The following is a 22,501-nucleotide window of genomic DNA, read 5'->3' as shown; positions in this document are numbered from 1 at the left end:
CAACTGGTTCATTTATTGTGTTTTACTGTTCTGCTTTTTATTTTATCGGATTATGATGTAAATAAACTGAATTGAATTGAATTTCAATACAATATTAGTTCTTTACGTTTTGGTTGTTTACTTAGAGTGTAGCCTTATTCCACATGTTGTACAACTATTCGGTCTCAGAAACCTTTCTTTCTCTGATTTTGGTTGTTACATACGGCACATGCTACTATGTCTTTCTCGCAATCACAACTAAGAATCGATTTTTTGCACCACGCAAACCAACACAGAGAAGGCCTGAGGCACGTGTTTTTACCACAGGCGTTTTTGAGCAGACGCTAGCCAATGTTGCCATCCGTTCTCTTGTCAGGAAAACAACAAAGCCAGTTGCCTGTAATGGCTGAGGCAACCGGCGACTTTTTAAACCTGTTCTTTCTGTGGGACAAAGTTTCCGGCCGCAACTTTTTGGTTGACACTGGTGCTAAAGTTCCCTCAACTGGATGTCGCACCACCACGTAAGGATACATCCATGGCAGCTAATGGAGGTTCCGTAGCCACTTTCGACTACAGAGTTACCCGAATACAACTACCCGGATGCTTGTCTCCGAACCTTTCCTGCAAATAGGAATGTAGTTTTTTGCACTTTAAATTACTCGATAAAACCTTGATGGCCAGAAAAGTCCTTTAAATCAGCACAAAGGCGACATCTAGCGAGCAAACTGGTAATTTGAATCTTTTTTAAAACTGATGAAAAGTTTGGGAGAAAACAAAAAAGTTAATAGACTAGAAGATATTCATACATCAACCTTTTGTTTTCCATTGCAGCGTTCCTCTCTGTCCAATAACAAACCATTATCTTTGTCGGGATAAGGCGACGATCCGGATTAACCGAATCCGAAATAATCGAGGTTGGCGGTGTATGACAGTTTGTTGTCATAGATACAAACAATTTGTTCCGCAATATTTATTTGCTAAATGGATACCCAACTATTTTATAATTAGAAATTGTCCACATCGACGTGAACCTGAAAAGTTACTGAAATTCCCCCCACTGGATGTCGCACCATCATCCAAGGCCGCTAATGGAAGCTCCGCAGCCACTTTCGACTACAGAGTTACCTGAATACAACTGCCCGGATTCTTGTCTGTCCTCTGGGGGAGATGTAAAATTTGTCTATTCGCTGCAAGGTATTTCTCCTCAAACCTAGAATATATCCATTGTTAGATACAGAATATCCCAATCGGGGACGATTTCTCCAGTAAGTCTGTATATTTGTTAATATGAAGTCCAGTGTACAATTGTACAAACCCTGATCCTATTTTTTATAATTTCATCGGGCAGTTGCGGTTAATCGTAAACCGAAAAAGAATTCTTCGAAAAATTTAAAACTTAATATTTTGTTGAGGATCGGGGTGAACGTTCATGTCATGATTCTTGCTGGTCATTTTCGAACAAGATATTGAATGTTGTTTCTTGTAAACAAAAACCTACCTTCTCTTTAATGTGTAAGTTGATCTAATGAGGAACTTACAAATTCCAACCCACAGATCCACTATATTCAGCAATAAGTGTGTAGATTTCGCGTTTCGCGTTTTGCGATTCGCGTTTTACGTCTCTGTTACGTCATAGAACTCGGGCGATAAACAGGTCTATCAAGATAATGTGTTGGCTGGAAGTGTCGCAACTAATAAGTTATTCAGGCTTTGAACAGTCATGGCAGTCTTGTAATTGACGTCATACTATGCTGGGATTGTACGATGTTATTATGTTTTGTAATACAGAGCAGTTGACTGGAAAGTTTGCTTCACTTATGTTAGGCAAAACACGTATTTAGCGATTAGTTAAACCTGTACAAATACTGTAACACTAACTGCTAGGATTTAGTTACTAACATAACATAATGGCTATTTTGCCCTCATTTATGATGGAAATTACCAAATCCTTTCATGCCATTTTTATAATTAGAAATTGTCCATATCGAAGTGAGCCTGAAAAGTTACTGCACTCTTTCTACATAAATCAACAGTCAAATAAATATGATGAATTAATTCTTATATTTGCCAAACGATCATGGGATATCAGCATAAAGCATGGAGACAGTGTAGTAACTAAACAAGATACAAGTGATAGAAAATCAAATATTTAGAAGCAAGCTTTCTGCCAATTCCACGTGTTATGACGTAACAGTGTTGGGGGAAATTAACATCAGTAAAGTCCGTGGTTTATGGCGAGAAATCAGCTCATTGCATAAAAATCAAGAAAAATATCTTTAGGATTTGTGCAAGCTTTGTACTAAATTAGTTTAAAGACTTATCTTGCTGTTATTATTCATTTGGATTCTTTTCTTTATTCGCGCGATTTTAATTTTTGGTTACCAGCCAATATTTTATCATTTTATTGCATTGGTAACTAACGACATAATTTAAAATTTCGTCACTTTAAACCTCCCCCAACATTTATTCGCATTTCACTCTAATTTTCGACTCTTTTATGCCACCCCATGCATTTTTCCAATGCCACCAACTCATAGTGTTGCTACTAGTAGAAGTTCTCGACCACGGACCATTGAGGCGGGCATATCCACAACCACGATACCACCAAGCACCACGAGTCACAGCACAATTACCTCCTGACCACCTGCAATTATAATTGAGTCGGTTGTCAACAACTCTGTGTTACAACTTATTTAAACTCAGTTAAAACTTGTGTTTAACTAAAACTTTAACGCAACCCCCTGTTTCAGAGCAATTGTTTTTTACAATTATTGATTTAGGGTAGGCGGTTAACTTTGTCAACGAAAATCAACTATTTGAGAAAATGCATTTCATCATTTTTAAAACAACTCGATTTACTTCGTTAGTAAAACAGAAATATAATCAGACACGTTGTATCATTATTACTCACGTATCATGATCTCTGTTGCGTGTTGAAAATCCTATCCCGTTATCATATGCCATAGGATCTGATATATTCCCCGAATACCCGGATATAGTAATTGTGTAAGCACTTCTTTCATCGCCAATCCTGAAATTACTGAAAACAACAATGTCATGAAATTTAAATTTTGCGAAGTGATTTAATTAAATTCAGATAATTCATTGTTTTAAATCCATTGATTTGTTGCTCAGAGAATGTTTGTTAAAACACAACACCGTTTATGACGTAATAGCCAACATGCGTGTTGTGTTTTTGGATTAGTTTTTTTTTAGGATAGGTTTAGAAACTATAGGAGACCAAAGTTCCACAACATACAAGGACGTTGATTGGATGGGAGATAAAAGTTGGTGGATTCTGGTTTTATATTAGATTGTTTCTAACTTGAGATATTGTTTAAACTCTTTGGTGACGTAATAAAAAAGGCCTGACGGTGGTGCAAATATGTTAGATTCTAGTAACAACCTTGTAAGCCATCGAAGTCATTATGTAAGCCAACAAGGCCGTTAGTCGTTTTTCCCCTTAAAAATGTACCATGAGGTGACGTTAGTAAAAGAGCTGTAACGAGTTAGGGAGGCCCGAGTCGAAAGATTAAATCTGTGCAAAATTTAACAAATTTGAAAACACGAATTTATTCTGCGTTGCATCAAAATTGCCTCGTCATGTTTTTTGATTCGATAAATTTTTTGTCTCAGAAATCCTCGCTGTAACGACTGTAGGTACATCCGCTAGTTGGGCATCGCTACAAATTCATTGAGTTTAACCTGGAATCACAGTCATACCTGTACTCGGCAAAACCTTGGTTACCGGAAAAATCCCCAAGATCAACACGAAGGCGACATCTAGCGGAAGCACTGGTGATTTGATAAAGTTTTTCTAAACCTGATAAAAATTTTTCGTTGTAACAATATTGTTGGGCAATAAACTATTTACATTTAAATTATGGCAACTACTGGTTTAACTGCCGGTATGAACACTTGGTTAGATCTATTGATCGAGTAACGACCCTAAAAGTATTTACAAAACGTACCCACATATATTACCAAACTACATTGGATAGATTTTATTCACTCAGTAATTAGAATGAAACAAACTTATGTTAGTTTGCAATTCTACTCCAATTTGAAAGTATTTCTTGAGGGAAAACTATGGCGTACTTCATAATATTTTTCTGCTTTGTTTCTGTTTAAACTTGTAAGGTGTTTATTTAAAGTTGGATTGCTTTATTGAAATACAAACCCATCCAAAATTCTGTTGATAGATCCCCAAACCCGTTCTTGTAATCGACCCAATCTCTATCGAAACTCATAGATCCATCATAACGACGCTGGAACACCTGATCATAACTTAATGTTAGTCTCAAATTTGGTATCATAGGTTATATCGTATGGAAAAACAGAATGTAGGCTATGCATATATTTGCAATTTATATTTAATCCAGGACATAAACCATGATACAATAAACACTTTTACTTACCTGCCAGCCATCTTCGCAGTAAACTTCTTCTCCAGATCTGAGAAGTTGGCGACCTTCAATATCGGAGGTTTTGCAAGAAACTGCACCAAGATTTTGGAGAAGATTTTCATGCCCTTCCAAAAAAGAAACTGTGACAAATTGTGATGCTTTTGCTACCAGGCACAATTCAATGCCTTGGCTGCGATGCCATTGCACCTTATGCACAATTTAATTCTCAATACACCTTATGGCCAATTAACGTAGTGTTGAACTATAGTTTCGTCTGCCATACGGCGAGACTTTACCATGGTTTGACACAGAAATCAAACATATGCCACACAACAACACAAGCATCGAAAGGTAAAAAAAGGGAACGCTGACACCAATTGTGACGTCACGCGTGACAAGAGCTTGTGCAGTGTTTCTTCTAAATAATATTCATAAATATCAATTTAGGTTTGGCCAAACTCAAAACTTAACTGTTAGATGTGTGATTCAGCTCACTCTGCAGTTGATCCACTTTGCTTTTTAAAGCTGAGAGCAAAATTTACGCTTAATTTAAGAAATTAAAATGTTGTATTACCACTAGTAGAGAGAAAATCAGACATTTAATAAATGTACATGAACTCAACTGTTGGTTGTATGATTCAGCTCACTCTGTAGTTGATCCACTTTGCTTGTTAAAGCTACAACAAAACTTGCATCAAACAAGGAAGTGAAAATGTTTACAAGAATTGCACGACTTTGAAGATAAACGCTTAAAAAATTCTTCGAAAAATCTAGGAAAGTATTTTGTGAATCATTCATGTCGCCAATCGCCCGCCATGTAAATAAAACTAAATATTATCCCGTTTTGATATTACTATGCGCCATTGCTAATTATGGTCTCATCGGTGCAGCTTGGTGTTGACTATGGACGATCTTGCCGGCTAAACGGCCAAGCTTGTCAATGAGACTTTTGGAGAACTTGGTGAATAAAATTCTGCGCGGTTGTGATATTGCTATGGTTATGTGGCACGCAAATATTTAAAGTTACAAAATTACAGTTTCAGCAATAAAGCAGCTGGTTTTACTTCAAGAAAACAAGTTAATATTGCATACCTGCAACGAGTCTCACCAAATCTTCTTTGCCAGCCACAGGTCCTTGGTCTCCCTTTTCACCTCGGTGACCTCGAGGTCCACGTGGTCCCATCTTTCCTGGTCTTCCAGTCTCTCCTCTGGCACCTTTCAAGCCGGAATGTTCTATCTCTGATCCTTGTTCTTGTCCGTCACAAACAACTCTGCATACTTGTTGTTGTTGGTGAGTTATGACAAGATGGCCGACCAACAAAACTCCAAACAGAATAAACTTCATCATTTTTATATGAATTCTGCTTGAGAAAACATTAAATATACCACAAGATAATTTATGACTTACACTTTCAACTCGTTTTAAGTAAAAACAAATGACAAACATATTAAAGTTCATCAAGAACCGAATAAACTGTTTTGTTGCAACAGCAACAATTCTAACAAATTCCTACTCACATCTGCTAGGTCACATCTGCAGCGACGCCAAACTCAGTTCAATCATTAACCAGATTTCAAGACATGTAATATAATGTGCGTGAGCGCTCCTAAGCTTGAAGCTGTAAAGGATCCTGCTGTGGTTAATTGTTTAAGTATTTGAGAGTTTGTGATATTTACATTGCAAATATCTAATCAAATAACAGACGAGGGTGTTGCTTGATGAAGGAATATTAGCTATGGATCTGACATCGAAAGAAAACTGAACTTTTAGCAAACGCGACTCAAGCGAATCGTTAAAGCAAAGCCTACTTTTATTCAAATTACATTCTTTTCCTTTCTTGCTAAAAACAGACTGCGGTTCAACGAAGGCTGAAGCAAATCATAGGGCTTGGTGTTTTATGGGAAGGTTCAGAAACACTGGCTTATATTGGGACATTGCACGTGAATCGTTTAACCTACGTGGCCACATACTTTAGCGTAAAGCCACACAAGGATATTTGATTACATCCTTTACACCAAGGACGCACAACCTGCGCCTGTACACATGCTTCAGAGTACGTTTGTATTGTCGGCCGTGCATTGTCAAATACTCAACAGTCCGAATGTTTGGCTTATGAAATGGTCAGTCTTTGTTATAAAACAGAAAAAGATCATGTATTTTTGGGTAGGAAAAATTTATCAATATAACATTTCATTACATTTTTAGGCATAAGTAAATGCGAAGTTATCAGTTTGGACTCACTGGCGGCCGTTGGTGAAATAAAGTCTGTGTCATGAGGTTGTTCTTGTCACGATGTGTCTGATGGTGATTTGTGACAAATGTAACAAAAACGTCACAATACAAAAACAAAACAAGAACGGTGAAAGTTCTGATTTTCGTTGGTTTGTGGTTTTGTTGTAAATTAAGTTTACTTTATCGGCATAAAGAAGAACTACAGAGAGTTTAAGCTTGTATGAAAGGTTGTCTACCGTGCCCGGTTGCATTCTTGAGGATACTTTTGTTGATGGTAATTTGTAAAGGTTCGGTTTACTTTGCAAAACATTCGCAATTAAACACAACCAATTACTTTCCCACTGGTTTTTGAAACTCGTTGCCCGGTTTTGAATTTAATGCATTCGCAAATAGCAATAATAAAGGTTTGTTTTTCAAATATGAATAATAAAACTGGGAAGGGTTTAAGTGCAGGTCACCGGCTGTGACGACACAAAACCAATTAGTGTAGATGACGTGGTGAGTTCGTATAAGCAAGGATTTGAAATCTTGTCGGTCGAACCTTATGAATAACAAAGATCTGTCAGAAACACAACACATGGACATTATCTTTGGGTTTACGTTTAAAAATCTCCTACGTTGCAATGTATTTATCTTAAGCAAAAAATTTTGAAAATAAAGAAGCAAACACTAAAGTATGCGCCATCTTTACAGGATTCTGCTTGACATTTTGTCAGGATAGAAAACACGAGCAGTAACAAGATTTTACTGGAGTAGTGTGTTTCACTATGATTTGTGCAGGGAGGTTCATAGCCTAACTAGTTTGGTACCAGGTCGTATCGACAAACATGAAAGTCACAACAAATGAAATCGTCTTTATCTGGTTTTGTTGCTTGGTCAAATCGTGGGTAATCACACGCTGCATTGATGAGACCTGATATTGTTGTAATTTTGTAAGAATTGATCTGAAAGGAAGAACCAGTAAATGTTGGCACAAACCACAGTCACGGCCCAACTGAGAGGATTAAAGTACGTGAAAGTTAACGGAAATAACGAATTTCCGAGAAATCAATCAGAGCTGACAACTTCAAGCTCTCGCGACGATGATGTCACTAACACTGGATGAGATATATGTATGAGAAAGCGTATTATATTCCACATTCTGTAACTATCAGAATAAATACAAATTCTTGTCTTTTGTTGCTCCTTCTGTTTTTGGACATCATTGCTAAAAACAGAATGCGGTTCAACGAAAACTGAAGCAAATCATAGGGCTTGGTGTTTTATGGGAAGGTTCAGAAACAGTACACATGCTTTAGAGTACATTTGTATTATCGGCCGTGAATTGTCATATATTCAACAGTCCGAATGTTTGGCTTATGAAATGGTCAGTCTTTGTTATAAAACAGAAAAAGATCATGTATTTTAAGGAGGAAAAATCGTTAAATATAACATTTCATTACACTTTCAGACATAAGTAAATGCGAAATTATCAGTTTCGACTCACTGGCGGCCGTTGGTGAAATAAAGTCTGTGTGATGAGGATGTCACGATGTGTCTGATGGCGATTTGTGACAAATCTAACAAAAACGTCATAATACAAAAACAAAACAAGAACGGTGAAAGTTCTGATTTTCGTTGGTTTGTGGTTTTGTTATAAATTAAGTTTACTTTATCGGCATAAAGTGAAACTACAGAGAGTTTAAGCTTGTATGAAAGGTTGTCTACCGTGCCCGGCTGCATTCTTGAAGCTACTTTTGTTGATGTTAATTTGTAAATGTTCGGTTTACTTTTCAAAACATTCGCAATTAAACACAACCAATTATTTTCCCACTGGTTTTGAAACTCGTTGCCCGGTTTTAAATTTGATGCATTCGCAAATACCAATAATAAAGGTTTGTTTTTCAAATATGAATAATGAAACTGAGATGGGTTCAAGTGCAGGTCACCGACTGTGACGACACAAAACCAATTAGCGTAGATGACGTTGTGGGTTCGTATTTGAAATCTTATCGGTCCATAGGAATTTTAAAACACAGAGCTTGCAATTAAACGTGGTATAATTTAAAATCATTTCACATTACCCGCAGAATCAATTTACATAAAATTTGTTCACAGAAATGAATGCACAAATCTAATGAACTAATGTTTGTATTTACAAACGCTCGATGGATTATCGGTTATACGCGATAGTACCACAACGCCACGAGTGACAAGATATGTGAAAATGTCAACCTTATATATAACAAATATCTGTCAGAAACACATGGACATTATCTTTTGGTTAGCGTTGATATGAAGTCCAGGTAAATTGTACATAACCCTGAGCCCATTCTTTACAACGTTCATCGGGCAGTTGCGGTTAATCGTAAACCGCAAAAGAATTCGTCAAGAAATTGAAAACTTCTTGTTTTGTTGAGGATCGGGGTGAACGTTCATTTCATGATTCTTGCTGGTCATTTTCGAACAAGATATTGAACGTTGTTTCTTGTACACGAAAACCGACCTTCTCTCTAATGTGTAAGTTGATCTACTGAGAAAAACTTGCTGGATGTTTGCGAAGCCAACTAGTTAGGCGAAATTGATCAATAAATCAGCTGACTTCAATTTGAAACTTTACCTAGTTTCACATTATTGACAACTTATCAACATAATTTGTTGTCGTTGATAAAATGACAATGCCTATATAGAGGGATATAGATTCTGGCAAAATAAAGGAACCTTGTTGGCGGTGTATGAAGTTTGTTGTCATATTTATGACCAATTTGTTCCGCAATATTGATTTGCCGATTGAGTAACCGACTATTTTATAATTAGAAATTGTCCATAATGTTACTGCACTCTTTCTACAGAAATCAACAGTCAAATAAATATGATGAATTAATTATTATATTTGCCAAACGCTCATGGGATATCAGCATAAAGCATGGAGACAGTGTAGTAACTAAACAAGATACAAGTGATAGAAAATCCAATATTTAGAAACAAGTTTTCTGCCAATCCCACATGTCAGTTCCGTCAGTTGAACGAGAAGTTTGCAATGAAATGATTTTCAAGACAGTTTCAAATTGTCCAAATTAATTTTGAAAGGTTTTGGACCACCTTGGAGTTGAATCGGTGGTTTATGTTAAAGTACAACATATACCTCGTTACCTGACAAATCTCACAAGTGAATCAAATGAACGACAACACTTGGTTTGCGCAACACACGAGAATGGAACACAGTTATTACGTCACAATAGTGGGATGGTTGTAGTTATGGGGAATTATTTCTTACTGGGGAGCGTTACATTATCCGTGATAAAATATGATGTCAGTAACTAATTATGATGTAAATTAACGCCGGAAAGGACAAGAATTAATTGCGAAAAAACAGTTATTTCGTGACTATGGTATTCGCAATAATTAAAATTAAAGTAAGCCTTTATTTAATTATTTAAAAAAAATACCTTAAAAATCATCAGCCAAAATTTCATATGGTTGCCATGGTAACTAACAACACAATTTAAAATTTCGTCACTTGTAAACCTCCTCAACATTTATTCGCATTTCACTCTCATTTTTGACTCTTTAATGCCACCATATGCACGTTTCCACTGCCACCAACTCATAGTGTTGCTACTAGTAGAAGTTCTTGACCACGGACCATTCAGGAGAGCATGTGAACAACTACGGTACCACCAAGCTCCACCACGAGTCACAGCACAATTACCTCCTGGCCACCTGCAATTATAATTAAGTCGGTTGTCAACAACTCTGTGTTACAACTTATTTAAACTCAGTTAAAACTTGTGTTTAACTAAAACTTTAACGCAACCCCCTGTTTCAGAGCAATTGAATTTTACAATTGTTGATTTAGGGTAGGCGGTTAACTTTGTCAACGAAAATCAACTATTTGAGGAAATGCATTTTATATTTTTAAAACAACTCGATTAGCTTTTTTAGTAAAACAGAAATATAATCAGACACGTTGTATCATTATTACTCACGCATCATGGTCTCTGTTGCGTGTTGAAAATCTCATCCCGTTTAGATTGTGGGACCCAGTCATGGAATCTCCCATATTCCCCGAATATCCGGATATAGTACTTGTGTAAGAACTTCTTTCATCGCAAATCTTGAAATTACTAAAAACAATGTTGTTTTCAGTAATTTCAGCATTGACGATGAGGGAAGTTCTTGCACAATTACTTGAAAGAGAAATTGCCTAGTGATGTCTTTTGATTAATTTTTTTCTAGATATCCTTCCTGTAACGACTAGATGTATTCGCTACTTGGGCATCGTTACAATTTCATTAAGTTTTAACTTGAAATTACAGTCTTACCTGTACTCGACAAAACCTTGGTTACCGGAAAAATCCCCTAGATCTACACGAAGGCGACATCTAGCGGAAGCACTGGTGATTTGATAAAGTTTTTCTAAACCTGATAAAATGTGTTCGTTGTAACAATATTGTTTGGCAATGCAACATTTTAGCCTAAATTATGGCAACTGCTGGTTTAACTGCTGGTATGATATTACCAAACTACATTGAATAGATTTTATTCACTCAGTAATTAGAATGAAACAAACTTATGTTATGTATAAGCTGCAGACAGATGGCCACTGTTTCGACCTAAAAGGTCACAACTAAGCTTATGTTAGTTTGCAACTCTATTTGAAAATATTTCTTGTGGGTAAACTATAGCGCTTTCATAATATATTTGTGTTTATTTTCTGTTTAAACTCGTAAGGTGTGTAGTTAAGGCTTAATTTATTGAAATACAAACCCATCCAAAATTCTGTTGATAGATTCCCAAACCCGTTCTTGTAATCCACCCAATATCTATCGAAACTCACAGACCCATCATAACGATGCTGGAACACCTGATCATAACTTAATGTTAGTCTCAAATTTGGTATCATAGGTTATATCGTATGGAAAAACAGTATGTAGGCTATGCATGTATTTGCAATTTATATTTAATCCAGGACCTGAACCATCTCACAATAAACACTTTTTCTTACCTGCCAACCATCTTCACAGTAAACTTCTTCTCCAGATCTGAGAAGTTGGCGACCTTGAAATGGGGAAGTTTTGCAAGACAAGGGGTGAACAAACTCCAGATTTGCAATTCCTACCACAGAAGAGAATAAATCGTATAGGGTTTTGGGACATGGTAAGGAGATTAATAATAATACTGTGTCTAAAGAGCAGGAATTCACGCCAGATCAGGTCTAAAATAATAATATAGTGGATGGAAATGGGCATAAAGGATTACTAAAGGTGGCGATCGTTGGCCCTAAGAACATGTTTTGGTGTGAAGATATCGCCTCAAACACAAGTGCAAGATGAATGGATTTCATAAATAAAATGTTACATGAGTGTTACATGTCACAAGGCCTAAATGTGGTGAAAAACGCTGATAGAGGCATCTGCTACCAATCAATATGTTGATCAATAATTGAGCTCGGTTAAGGGTTAACGATTAAACAGAAAAGTTCCTTTATAATCACTAATTGGGAAAGACCAAGAACAATTCAACTTCATATTCATCAATGACCAAAGGTTTAAAAGTTTAATTTGCTTCATTTAAAGATTTGTCCAAAATTCAAAAAACAATAGTCAGGAGAGGGGCAACGCGAAAACTCATCGCAACGTCATCAACTTCCTGTAAAATCTACCCTGAAACTGAAAGGTGTATTTTCAGCCCAATGTGAAAGGGACTTAAATCGTTTCATATTCTTGCAGTTTCGGCACCATCAGTGAAGATCAATGAAAAAGTAAGTTTATAATCACTCTTTATCAGCTATACATGTGAGCTGTGCAGTAGAGGATGCACAAAAAATCACAAGAAATTTCTTCACTTAACTGTTAGATGTGTGATTCAATTCACTCTGCAGTTGATCTACCAAAACATGATTACTACGATTTTGCAACAGCTCATGGAAAATCGTTGTACAGGTAATCCTGGTTAAAGAAACTTTACAAGTAGATGTACGTTAATATTCAAAGTGAGCGCTACATCGTCGTAGTAACTTTCATGTTCTGGTTAACATTTGTGAATTTTCCAAATATGCCAGATGTCATCCGGAATGAAAAAAGTTTTGTTGATAGATTCCCAAACCCGTTCTTGTAATCCACCCAATCTCTATCGAAACTCACAGATCCATCATAACGACGCTGGAACACCTGGTATTTATCATAACTTAATGTTAGTCTTAATAAATGCGACACCATTGGGAGAGAAGAGTTATCAACAAATAAACACTAACGAAATAAACTGATATTAATATCTCGGTAATTAATTTACCTCAGTGGTTGCACATGACACAAGTGATTAAAACTACACTGGATCTGTGAACCAAGCTGCTATAGCAGGATGTTAACCAAAAATATATTTGGCCTTAAGAGGAATCTTCAGTTTCTGAGACTACTGAGATTAATATTACAGAAACTAATGATGCCCTTTGAGGCGAAATACATTTTTCTGTTATTAGACATTTGTTTTACTATCTACATTTTCAGGATTACACAAAACTCTTAATGGTTACTTTGCATAAAGTTGAAACAATAAATTAGGTTAAAGAAATCAACTTCATGGATAGTGTCGGTGCAGTGCGTGATATTTGCCACAATATTAATACAAATACCTTGAAATGGGGAAGTTTTGCAATAGCTAAATTCAGAAAATCAAGCTTTCCGGTGAGGACCAGACCCAACGCTCTACCAACTGAGCTACGAAGTTGGACGGGCTTGTGCGCCAGTTTATCCTGACCACATAATACCCCGTTCAACCGCAAATCTCACTTGTTTTGAGACTTTTTTATCACAAGTAGCAGCCACATGGCCAAACCAATACTGGCCCGACGGTATTAACTAACTTAAACATGATCAAGTACCAGAGGCATCACAACAGAGCTGGATTAAAACTAAGTATTGTGACCGAAAACCAATAAAAACATGCATTAAAATTTCATTTATCCGTCCAGATTATCTGTTGCTTCCTGGCAACAAAGTAACTAACACACCAGACGAGTATCTCATCAAATTATTTCTTCTTTCCAAGGTTGCTCTGAGGTATGAATTTACAGTATTACACATACTGGTGTTTGGTAAATTAGTTATTCGTTTACTTTGAACAAAAACAAAGACCAATCTGAAACATTTACAAAAAAAACTCCAATCACAAAATCACATAAGCAAATTAATTTACCAAATAAACGCTGCACGAAACGATTTTCTAGTGAATGTTGTCTCATTGTATGTATCTCTGTTCATGAGGTTTGCGACGAAGCGAGAAAAATAAACTTGTCACACAATTTGAACAACGAGCAGACATGCAAATAAAATAAAAGTTACACGCGGTTTTTTCAGGAAATTAATGTCAGGGAATTGACATAAAGCCATAATTTGGAGAGCTCTTAAGGAATTAATTAGCTGACATGAAAACACAAAATTAACAGTGATTTCTAGAAACGAAGATACAATTAAACGATTGCGGCTTTTGCGTTTCTGTTACCGCTTGACGCACGCCAATGTTGCCCTCCCTGTTCTTATCAGGGAAACAACAAGGCCGGTTGCCTGTAATGGCTGAGGCGACTTTTTAAACCTGTTCTTTCTTTGGGACAAAGTTTCCGGCCGCAACTTTTTGGTTGACACTGGGGATGAAGTTCCCCCCACTGGATGTCGCACCATCATCCAAGGCAGCTAATGCAAGCTCCGCAGCCACTTTCGACTACAGAGTTACCCGAATACAACTGCCCGGATTCTTGTCTGTTCTCTGGGGGAGATGTAAAAGTTGTCTATTCACTGTAAGGTGTTTCCCTCAAACCTAGAATATCCATTGTTAGATACAGAATATCCCAATTGGGGGACGCTTTCTCCTGTAAGTCTGTATAACTGTTGATATGAAGTCCAGTGTACAATTGTATGTACCCTAAGCCCATTTTTTATCATGTTCATCGGGCAGTTGCGGTAAAGTGTGTGTGGTTAGGTTTTGGGTTAAATATGTGCTACAAATTATAATCAGACAGAAAATACATCTATGAAGTTTTCCTTCATGGCAATTTTTATTCTTTAGCATTCAATATATAGAATTTAACAAGACATAATAGTACAAAAAATTTTTTTTTACTTTTTTATGTAAAGCGAAAAGAATCTTTCGAGAAATTTAAAACTTCTTGTTTTGTTGAGGATCGGGGTGAACGATCATTTCATGATTCTTGCTGGTCATTTTCGAACAAGATATTGAATGTTGTTTCTTGTACACAAACGTTGTATACCAACTCACCTGCTCCTGTGGGGCCACCTTCACCGGTGAGACCACGAGAAACCTTTCCATTCGCATGAAGGAGCATCATCCCTCAACATAAGCTGAAAGCGAGGTCAGCAACCACCTGTGGGAAAACCCGGATCATGTTGTCAATTTCAATTCGCCCACAGTTCTACACAATTCTAACATCAAATCTAAATTGCTCCTATTGGAAACACCGTACATCCAGCACCATAAACCAACACTGAACATAAATGACAGCTCTAAACCCTTATCTCTTTTTAACATCTAGGTCTGCACTGCAGCTTGACACTCTGCAAATGATGACGTCGACGCTGCTGTCACGCCACACGCCTTCGGTTTGTTGCTCGATGTTGTTGCTGTTGTTTCACTTCTGCCTTTAAGTCCTTTATTAACTCGACGCTTTTCTGCAACCAGCTGTAGTAGTACTGATGATGAACCAAGTACAGGTTCGAAACGTTTACTTAACATGATTAACAGCATCTTAGCTTTGGCTTTTCTCTTCAAAGTTATCAACTCCACTTATTTTGCACCCAAGTATGATGAATTATATTTGTCAAACGATCATGGGTTATCAGCATGAAGCATGGAGACAGTGTAGTAACTAAACAAGATACAAGTGATAGAAAATCAAATATTTAGAAACAAGTTTTCTGCCAATTCCACGTGTCAGTTCCGTCAGTTGAACGAGAAGTTTACAATGAAATGATTTTCAAGACAGTTTCAAATTGTCCAAATTGATTTTGAAAGGTTTTAGATCGACTTGGAGTTGAATCGGTGGTTTATGTTAAAGTACAACATATACCTCGTTACCTGACAAATCACACAAGTCAATCAAATGAACGACAACCCTTGGTTTGCGCAACACACGAGGATGGAACACAGTTATTACGTCACAATAGTGGGATGGTTGTAATTATGAGAAATTATTTCTTACTTACATTATCCATGATAAAATATAATGTCAGTAACTAATTATGACGTAAGCAGAGTTTGGGGGAAATTAACGCAGGGAAAGACAAGAATTAATGGCGAAAAAACAGACATTGCGTAAGAATGGTTTTCACGCAGAGATAAAAACCACTAGGATTTGTGTGGGCTTACATTAAATTACTTTATGCAAGTTCTCTTAAAAATCATTAAAAACTTCATCATATTGTTGCCATGGTAACTAACAACACAATTTAAAATTTCGTCACTTTTAAACCTCATCAACATTTATTCGCATTTCACTCTCATTTTCGACTCTTTAATGCCACCCCATGCATTTTTCCAATAATACCAACTCATGGTGTTCTGAATGGTAGAATTTCTCGACCACGGACCATTGAGGTGGGCTTGTGAACAACTACGATGCCACCAAGCTCCACCTTCAGTCACAGCACAATTACCTCCCCACCTGCAATTATAATTAAGTCGGTTGTCAACAACTCTGTGTTATAACTTATTTCAACTCAGTTAAAACTTGTGTTTAACTAAAACTTTAACGCAACCCCCTGTTTCAGAGCAATTGATTTTTACAAATGTTGATTTAGGGTGGGCGGTTAACTTTGTCAACGAAAATCAACTATTTGAGGAAATGCATTTCAACTTTTTTAACACAACTCGTTTTGCTTCGTTAGGAAAACAGAAACATAATCAGACACGTTGTATCATTATTACTCACTCATCATGATCTCTGTTGCGAGTTGAAAATCTCATCCCGTTTAGACTGTGGGACCCAGCAGTCATGGAATCTCCTATATTTCCCGAGTATCCGGTTATAGTAATTTTGTAAGAACTTCCTTCATCGCCAATGCTGAAATTACTGAAAACGACATTGACATGAAATTAATTTTTTTGCAAAGTGATTTAATTAAATTCAGATAATTCATTGTTTCAGATCCATTGATTTGTTGCTCCGGGATTGTTTGTCAAAACACAATACCGTTTATGACGTAATAGCCAACATGCGTGTTTTGTTTTTGGATTTAAACATTTGTCAACTGTGCAATAAACACAGGATAGGTTTAGAAACTATAGGAGACCAAAGTTCCACAACATGCAAGGACGTTGATTGGATGGGAGATAAAAGTTGGTGGAGATATTGTTAACTCTTTGGTGACGTAATAAAGTCGTGGCGGTGGTGCAAATATGTTAGATTAAAGGGGGGTGATAATATTTGTTTTCATATTGTGAGTTATAAACTTGTAAGCCATCGACCAAGGTCATTATATAAGCCAATAAGAGCGTAGGTCATTTTTTTCGCTTAAAAAGTGCCATGAGGTTACATCAGTAAAAGAGCTGTAACGAGTTAGGGAGGCCCAAGTCGAAAGATGAAATCTGTGCAAAATTTAACGAATTTATTCTGCGTTGCATCAAAATTGCCTCGTCATGTTTTTGATTCGATGAACATTTTATCTCAAAAAAACCTCGCTGTAACGACTGTAGGTACATCGCTACAGATTCATTAAGTTTAACCTGGAATCACAGTCTTACCTGTACTCGGCAAATCCTTCGTTGCCGAAAAAATCCCCAAGATCTATACGAAGGCGACATCTAGTGATTTGATTGGTGATTTGATGAAGTTTCTCCAAACCTGATAAAATTTGTTGCAACAATATTTTTTTTGCGTTTAGAGAAATTATTGTTTTTGTGTGTTTAACGTTTCAGAAAATTTTTGTTTAATTTTAGTAAGACGTTTAGTTTAGGATAGCTTTATTGGAACACAAACCCATCCAAAATTCTGTTGATAGATTTCCAAACCCGTTCTTGTAATACGCCCAATCTCTATCGAAACTCACAGATCCATCATAACGACGCTGGAACACCTGGTATTCACTATTACTTAATGTTAGTCTTAAATATGTGGAACCATTGAGAGAGAAGTCTTTTTAACAAATAAACAAGGGCGAATAAACTAAAATTAATCGGTAATAAATTTGCTTCAACGGTTGCTTTGTACAAAGTTAAAACTACAAATTAGGTTGCGCGAATCAGCCAGGTGGATGGGGCCGGTATATTGCGTGATATATGCTACAATATTAACACAAATACCCGCCAGCCATTTTCACAGTAAATTTCCTCTCCATCAGGTGTGAGACGTTGGCGACCATTAATTTTGGATACTTCACAAGATACGGGTTGAACAATCTCCGGATTTTTCATTTCTATGGGGGAAAAACAGTTGTAATTCTGTCATGTTTTGCTCAAACATTAGCATGAAGTGATCGTATAAGGTTGTGGGACATGATGATTGAAGTGGGGTCATTTACCTGGGATTTTTAGTATTGTGTACGACTGTTTATTTGCCACACGTAGCAGCGATACCACATAAAAGTCTGTATCTAAGAAACAAGTGATGCAGTTGCGCGGAAGCTAATGAGAAAAAGAAGATTATGCGGAAAGACTGAACGTAAAAAAGTAATGTAACATGCGTGTGAAGAGAAAGGATGTAAATTTAGAAAAAAAAACTTGGTTTACTTGCTTTGCAGCCAAGGCATTACGGACAAGGCATTACAGACAAGCTAGAACGGCTACTTTGTTCCGACTTGTTAAAGCGGGATCTATGAAATGACAGGGGAAATGTTTTGACAGATGCATCTGCTACCAATCAACATGTTAATCAATGATGGAATGCGACCCTGGTTAAATGTGAACGATTAAATAGAAAAGTTCCTTTACAAACACTAATTGGGAAAAACAATTCAACTTCATATTCATGAATGACCAAAGGTTTCAAAGTCTAATTTGCTTTATTTAAAGATTTTGTCCAAAATACGACTCAAACAACAATAGTCAGGAGAGGGGCAACGCGAAAACTCATCTCGACGTCATTAACTTGCTGTAAAAACTACTCTGAAACTGAAAGGCATTTCAGCCCAATGTGAAAGGGACTTTAATCGTTTCATATTCATCCAGTTTCGGCGCCATCAGTAAAGATCAATGAAAAATTATGTTTATAATCACTCTTTATCAGCTATACATGTGAGCTGTGCATTTTAGGGTACACAAAAAATCACAAGAAATTCCTTCACTTAACTGTTAGATGTGTGATTCAATTCACTCTGCAGTTGATCCAATTTGCTTGTTAAAGCTACAACAAAACATGCATTTTAATAAACTAGTTACACGATTACTATCATTTGCAACGGAGGTATTTCGTTCAAAATTTCTTCACTTAACTATTAGATGTGTGATTCAATTCACTCTCCAGTTGATCCACTTTGCTTGTTAAAGCTACAACAAAACATGCATTTCAATAAACTAGTTACACGATTACTATCATTTGCAACGGAAGTAATTCCATTAAAATTCCTTCATTTAACTGTTAGATGTGCGATTCAATTTACTATGTAGTCGATCCACTTCGTTTGTTAAAGCTGTAATAGAAGATTCGTATTTTCGTATCGTTTGTTAAAGCTGTAAGGTACCACAAAGTGGAGACTAGTGTGCCTGCTAGTGTGAAAGCTAGCACAGTGCCACACAACAGCTGCACTGATGAGACCTTACAGGTCGAAACAGTGCGTGTACACACCCTGTCTGCAGCTTTGCAATATTATGGCTTTTTTTGCACATAAGATTCGTATTCATAAACGAAAAGGTTAAATGTTTACCGTCAATGTAAAAAACAGTTAGAATTAAATAATCACAACTTCTTGAATCTCGGCCTTGGCTTAAAGTTGGTGAACTGACTTTAAGCCAAAGGTTATTACGATACTCATCTTGCTCCACTTGCCTTGAAGTCCTTGCATTGATGTGTTTTTGTCGTTTTCAAGTTGACCTAAGATCATACGTGTTTGCTATCAGAACGTTTGCAGAAAAGCCTTTGCAATTTGTTACTTTGTGGTACCTGTGTCTACGTTTTGGTCCACACAAAGGTAGGGGCAATGCAAATACTTTTTACCCGAAGTAAGAATATGGTGGGGTATTAAACAATAATCTGCAAATCTTGGTTGGAAAATAACCTCTTGGGATTTTATGAAAGGTAATTAAAAGGTAAATGAGTACATATATTTTTCTACTTACAATTATCCAATGTCAAAATGAAAGGTTTAAAATTTTCGACCAAGTTTTAGATTTATTCAAGGCAACCAATACCCAAAGTTACTTTGTTTTCTTGGAAGGAATATATTGTGACTGTTACCTTGAACGTTAGTGATATTTGTCTGGAGAGCCTGATTTTTTTGCATCATTTGGTTTTTGGCACTTTCAAGTTGTCCTAAAAAAGTGGTTTTATGTTTCCATACATAAAGAACGTGCAAAGTGGTATCTATGCTAATACGGTTGTTATTGAATGTTAAAACAATTCAAGTTGTTGTGGTTAGTTTTAAAATGTAGTTTCGTCCTTGACAAGTTTGTTAGTTTCCGCTTACCTTTATTCAGGAAAATCTGCATAAAAACATGTGGTTTGTATAAGATTTTTTGTGTAAGATTCGTACTCTCCACATATTGTCTACTGTACAATTGTGCGTACGTGGTTCCAATTTGTACAACATTTATAAATAAACAATTCCAAACATGAAGAATTCAATGAAACTAGCAGAAGTTTCGAATTGAGCTTACCGTATAGCTTTTTGTGTTTTATTTGCAAATTCGAATTTGCAGAAACTGAGGATGCCAGTTCAGGCGAAATCGATTTTTTACTAATATATCAGCTGACTCAATTCGAAACTTCTGCTAGTTTCATTGAATTCTTAATACTAAATAGGAGATTGGTGTCGCTGATTAGTAAACAATGCCAACCAGAGGGCTAGATTCGGAAAAAACTAAGGGAACAGTATTCCAAACATGAAACGTTTATTATGATATTAGCTGTTTATTTATTGAATATGCCACTGTTAAAAGTGTAACTCAGTGTCAACTGTAAAACAAAATCGTCATAAGGAAATACGTACATCATGATAACCACAAACTGTGCTAACACAAAACACATGCGGGGTGGTGCGCAGTGGTGCAATGTCAACTAAAATAATGCGTAGAACGCCTGTGGCGCAAAACATCCCTGCAGCGAACAATCGTATGCACAGGTCTATTAACGCAACTTTTGTCCAATCTTAATTTCACAATAAAGCGACTTTGCCTTTGAGGACAGATCCAAAATAAAACTGGAATAAGCTTTTGTGCACTTGAATATAAGACCAAATTACCTTTCGACGCAAAGAAACGTTAGTGATGTAAGTACTGTCGCAACATTGTGGTTTTAGTTGACGTGTAGTAAAACCCAGGAGTTTCAATGTGTGTATATCGTCAGCAGGAAGTAACAACTTAGTAGGCGGAGAGGTGCAGTGTCAACGGGGTGCAGTGTCAGCGGGGTGCAGTGTCAGCGGGGTGCAGTGTCAGCGGGGTGCAGTGTCAGCGTGGTGCAGTGTCAGCGGGGTTTAGTGTCAGCGAAGTGCAGTTTTTGCGAGGTGCAACAAGCGCCAGTCTCGTGTTTGTAATTCTATTGTATGATGCGATATTTCGCAATATTTTTGTCAGCGTAACCCTGCCAGTTTATTGAAGTTCAACTGAGACCCCGAAACGTCAAAAACATCAAGTTATGCTGGAACTGTTCTTTTTGGAAACTGGTCGTATTTCGTTTTTAGGGTTTGTTGCTAAAAGGCCATTTTTTTTCTAGTCAGTTTTATTCAAACCAGTTTTGCCCAAAACCAGAACGCCAGGGTGTCACCCACTTTGGTGGTAGAAAGAGTTTTCCTTTTGTTTTCATTGTTTATTTAATTTATTTGCTGGCGCCGGGGTCATTTAGTCATTGCCCTACACTGACGATAAATTTGTGTCGGAAACTTCTGGTTTTATTAACATCAACTAACAGCACATTATTAACTTCGGAATGTATTTTCTTGTAACATTCATTCATTTAGGTTCAACACTTTCATTGAAGGTCATGAAAGCACCTTAAACGTGGGTGATTGATCGTCCAATCTGCGACTCGTTGCAATTTATTCTGCGCAATCTTTTCGCACCATTTCTTCCAAATACGTCAACAGACAGTTGTAGAAACTAACACAGGAAACTTACCAAAGCGAGTGCAGTGCATATCACTACCAGGATAATCACAACCAACACCAACAGAAAAATCTTCATTCCTCTAAGTTGTGAACGTAACTTTGACAATTCTTCCTTTTCGTCCGACTTCCGTTGTGGTTCCTCGTAAACTGTGTGTGTTGGTAGGTTTGGGTTAAATACGTTTGAAAAGTAAACTTTTTGCTTGAAGTTCTAATCAGTTAGAAATACTGTGACGAAGTCGTTAAGACAGTACAAGTGACTAGTATTGCTTGTGCTACGTTTTCCTCTGTACTTTTTTTATTCTTTGCGGGAACATATTTTTGTATAAAATTTTTTTTACGTAAAGATAATATAATATGCTGATAAACTTACTGTTTTGTTGAGGATCGGGTTGAAAGTTCATTTCATGATTCTTGCTGGTCATATTAGACCAAGATATTGAATGTTGTTTCTTGTACACGAAAACCGACCTTCTCTCTAATGTGTAAGATGATCTAATGAGGAACTTTCAGAATCCAACCAACAGATCCATGAAGCTATAATTAGCATTATATCCGGGTGTAGGTTTTGAGTTTTACGTTTCCGTTACGTCATAGACCTCTTGATGTTTGTTTAGTCGCAAAGCACGTGGGCACTTTTC

The 22,501-nt window shown here is 36.8% G+C and overlaps 2 protein-coding genes across 2 annotated transcripts; both read right to left on the bottom strand.

Annotated features, from left to right (window-relative positions):
- Nucleotides 1-2,442: 2,442 nt before the first annotated feature.
- On the bottom strand, nucleotides 2,443-5,733 carry LOC145898346 (microfibril-associated glycoprotein 4-like). Its single transcript, XM_082986773.1, has 6 exons — nucleotides 5,478-5,733; nucleotides 4,398-4,510; nucleotides 4,160-4,256; nucleotides 3,703-3,802; nucleotides 2,891-3,019; nucleotides 2,443-2,623 (listed from the first exon to the last, which is right to left on the bottom strand). The coding sequence occupies exons 1-6, from the start codon at nucleotides 5,731-5,733 to the stop codon at nucleotides 2,443-2,445; spliced, it is 876 nt and encodes a 291-aa protein (XP_082842899.1).
- Nucleotides 5,734-15,548: 9,815 nt separating this feature from the next.
- On the bottom strand, nucleotides 15,549-22,350 carry LOC145899037 (fibrinogen-like protein 1). The gene is made up of 12 exons (XM_082987747.1): nucleotides 22,234-22,350; nucleotides 21,874-22,010; nucleotides 20,229-20,244; nucleotides 20,000-20,074; nucleotides 19,592-19,636; nucleotides 19,039-19,092; nucleotides 18,896-18,949; nucleotides 17,911-18,023; nucleotides 17,588-17,684; nucleotides 17,353-17,452; nucleotides 16,541-16,681; nucleotides 15,549-16,273 (listed from the first exon to the last, which is right to left on the bottom strand). Exons 1-12 carry the CDS (start codon nucleotides 22,283-22,285, stop codon nucleotides 16,093-16,095), a joined length of 1,065 nt encoding a protein of 354 aa, XP_082843873.1. The 5' UTR covers nucleotides 22,286-22,350; the 3' UTR covers nucleotides 15,549-16,092.
- Nucleotides 22,351-22,501: the final 151 nt, after the last annotated feature.

This window comes from Ascidia mentula, chromosome 4 (assembly GCF_947561715.1).
Source record: "Ascidia mentula chromosome 4, kaAscMent1.1, whole genome shotgun sequence".
Classification (NCBI taxonomy): domain Eukaryota; kingdom Metazoa; phylum Chordata; class Ascidiacea; order Phlebobranchia; family Ascidiidae; genus Ascidia; species Ascidia mentula.
This window is presented reverse-complemented; position numbering and strand designations above follow the sequence as displayed.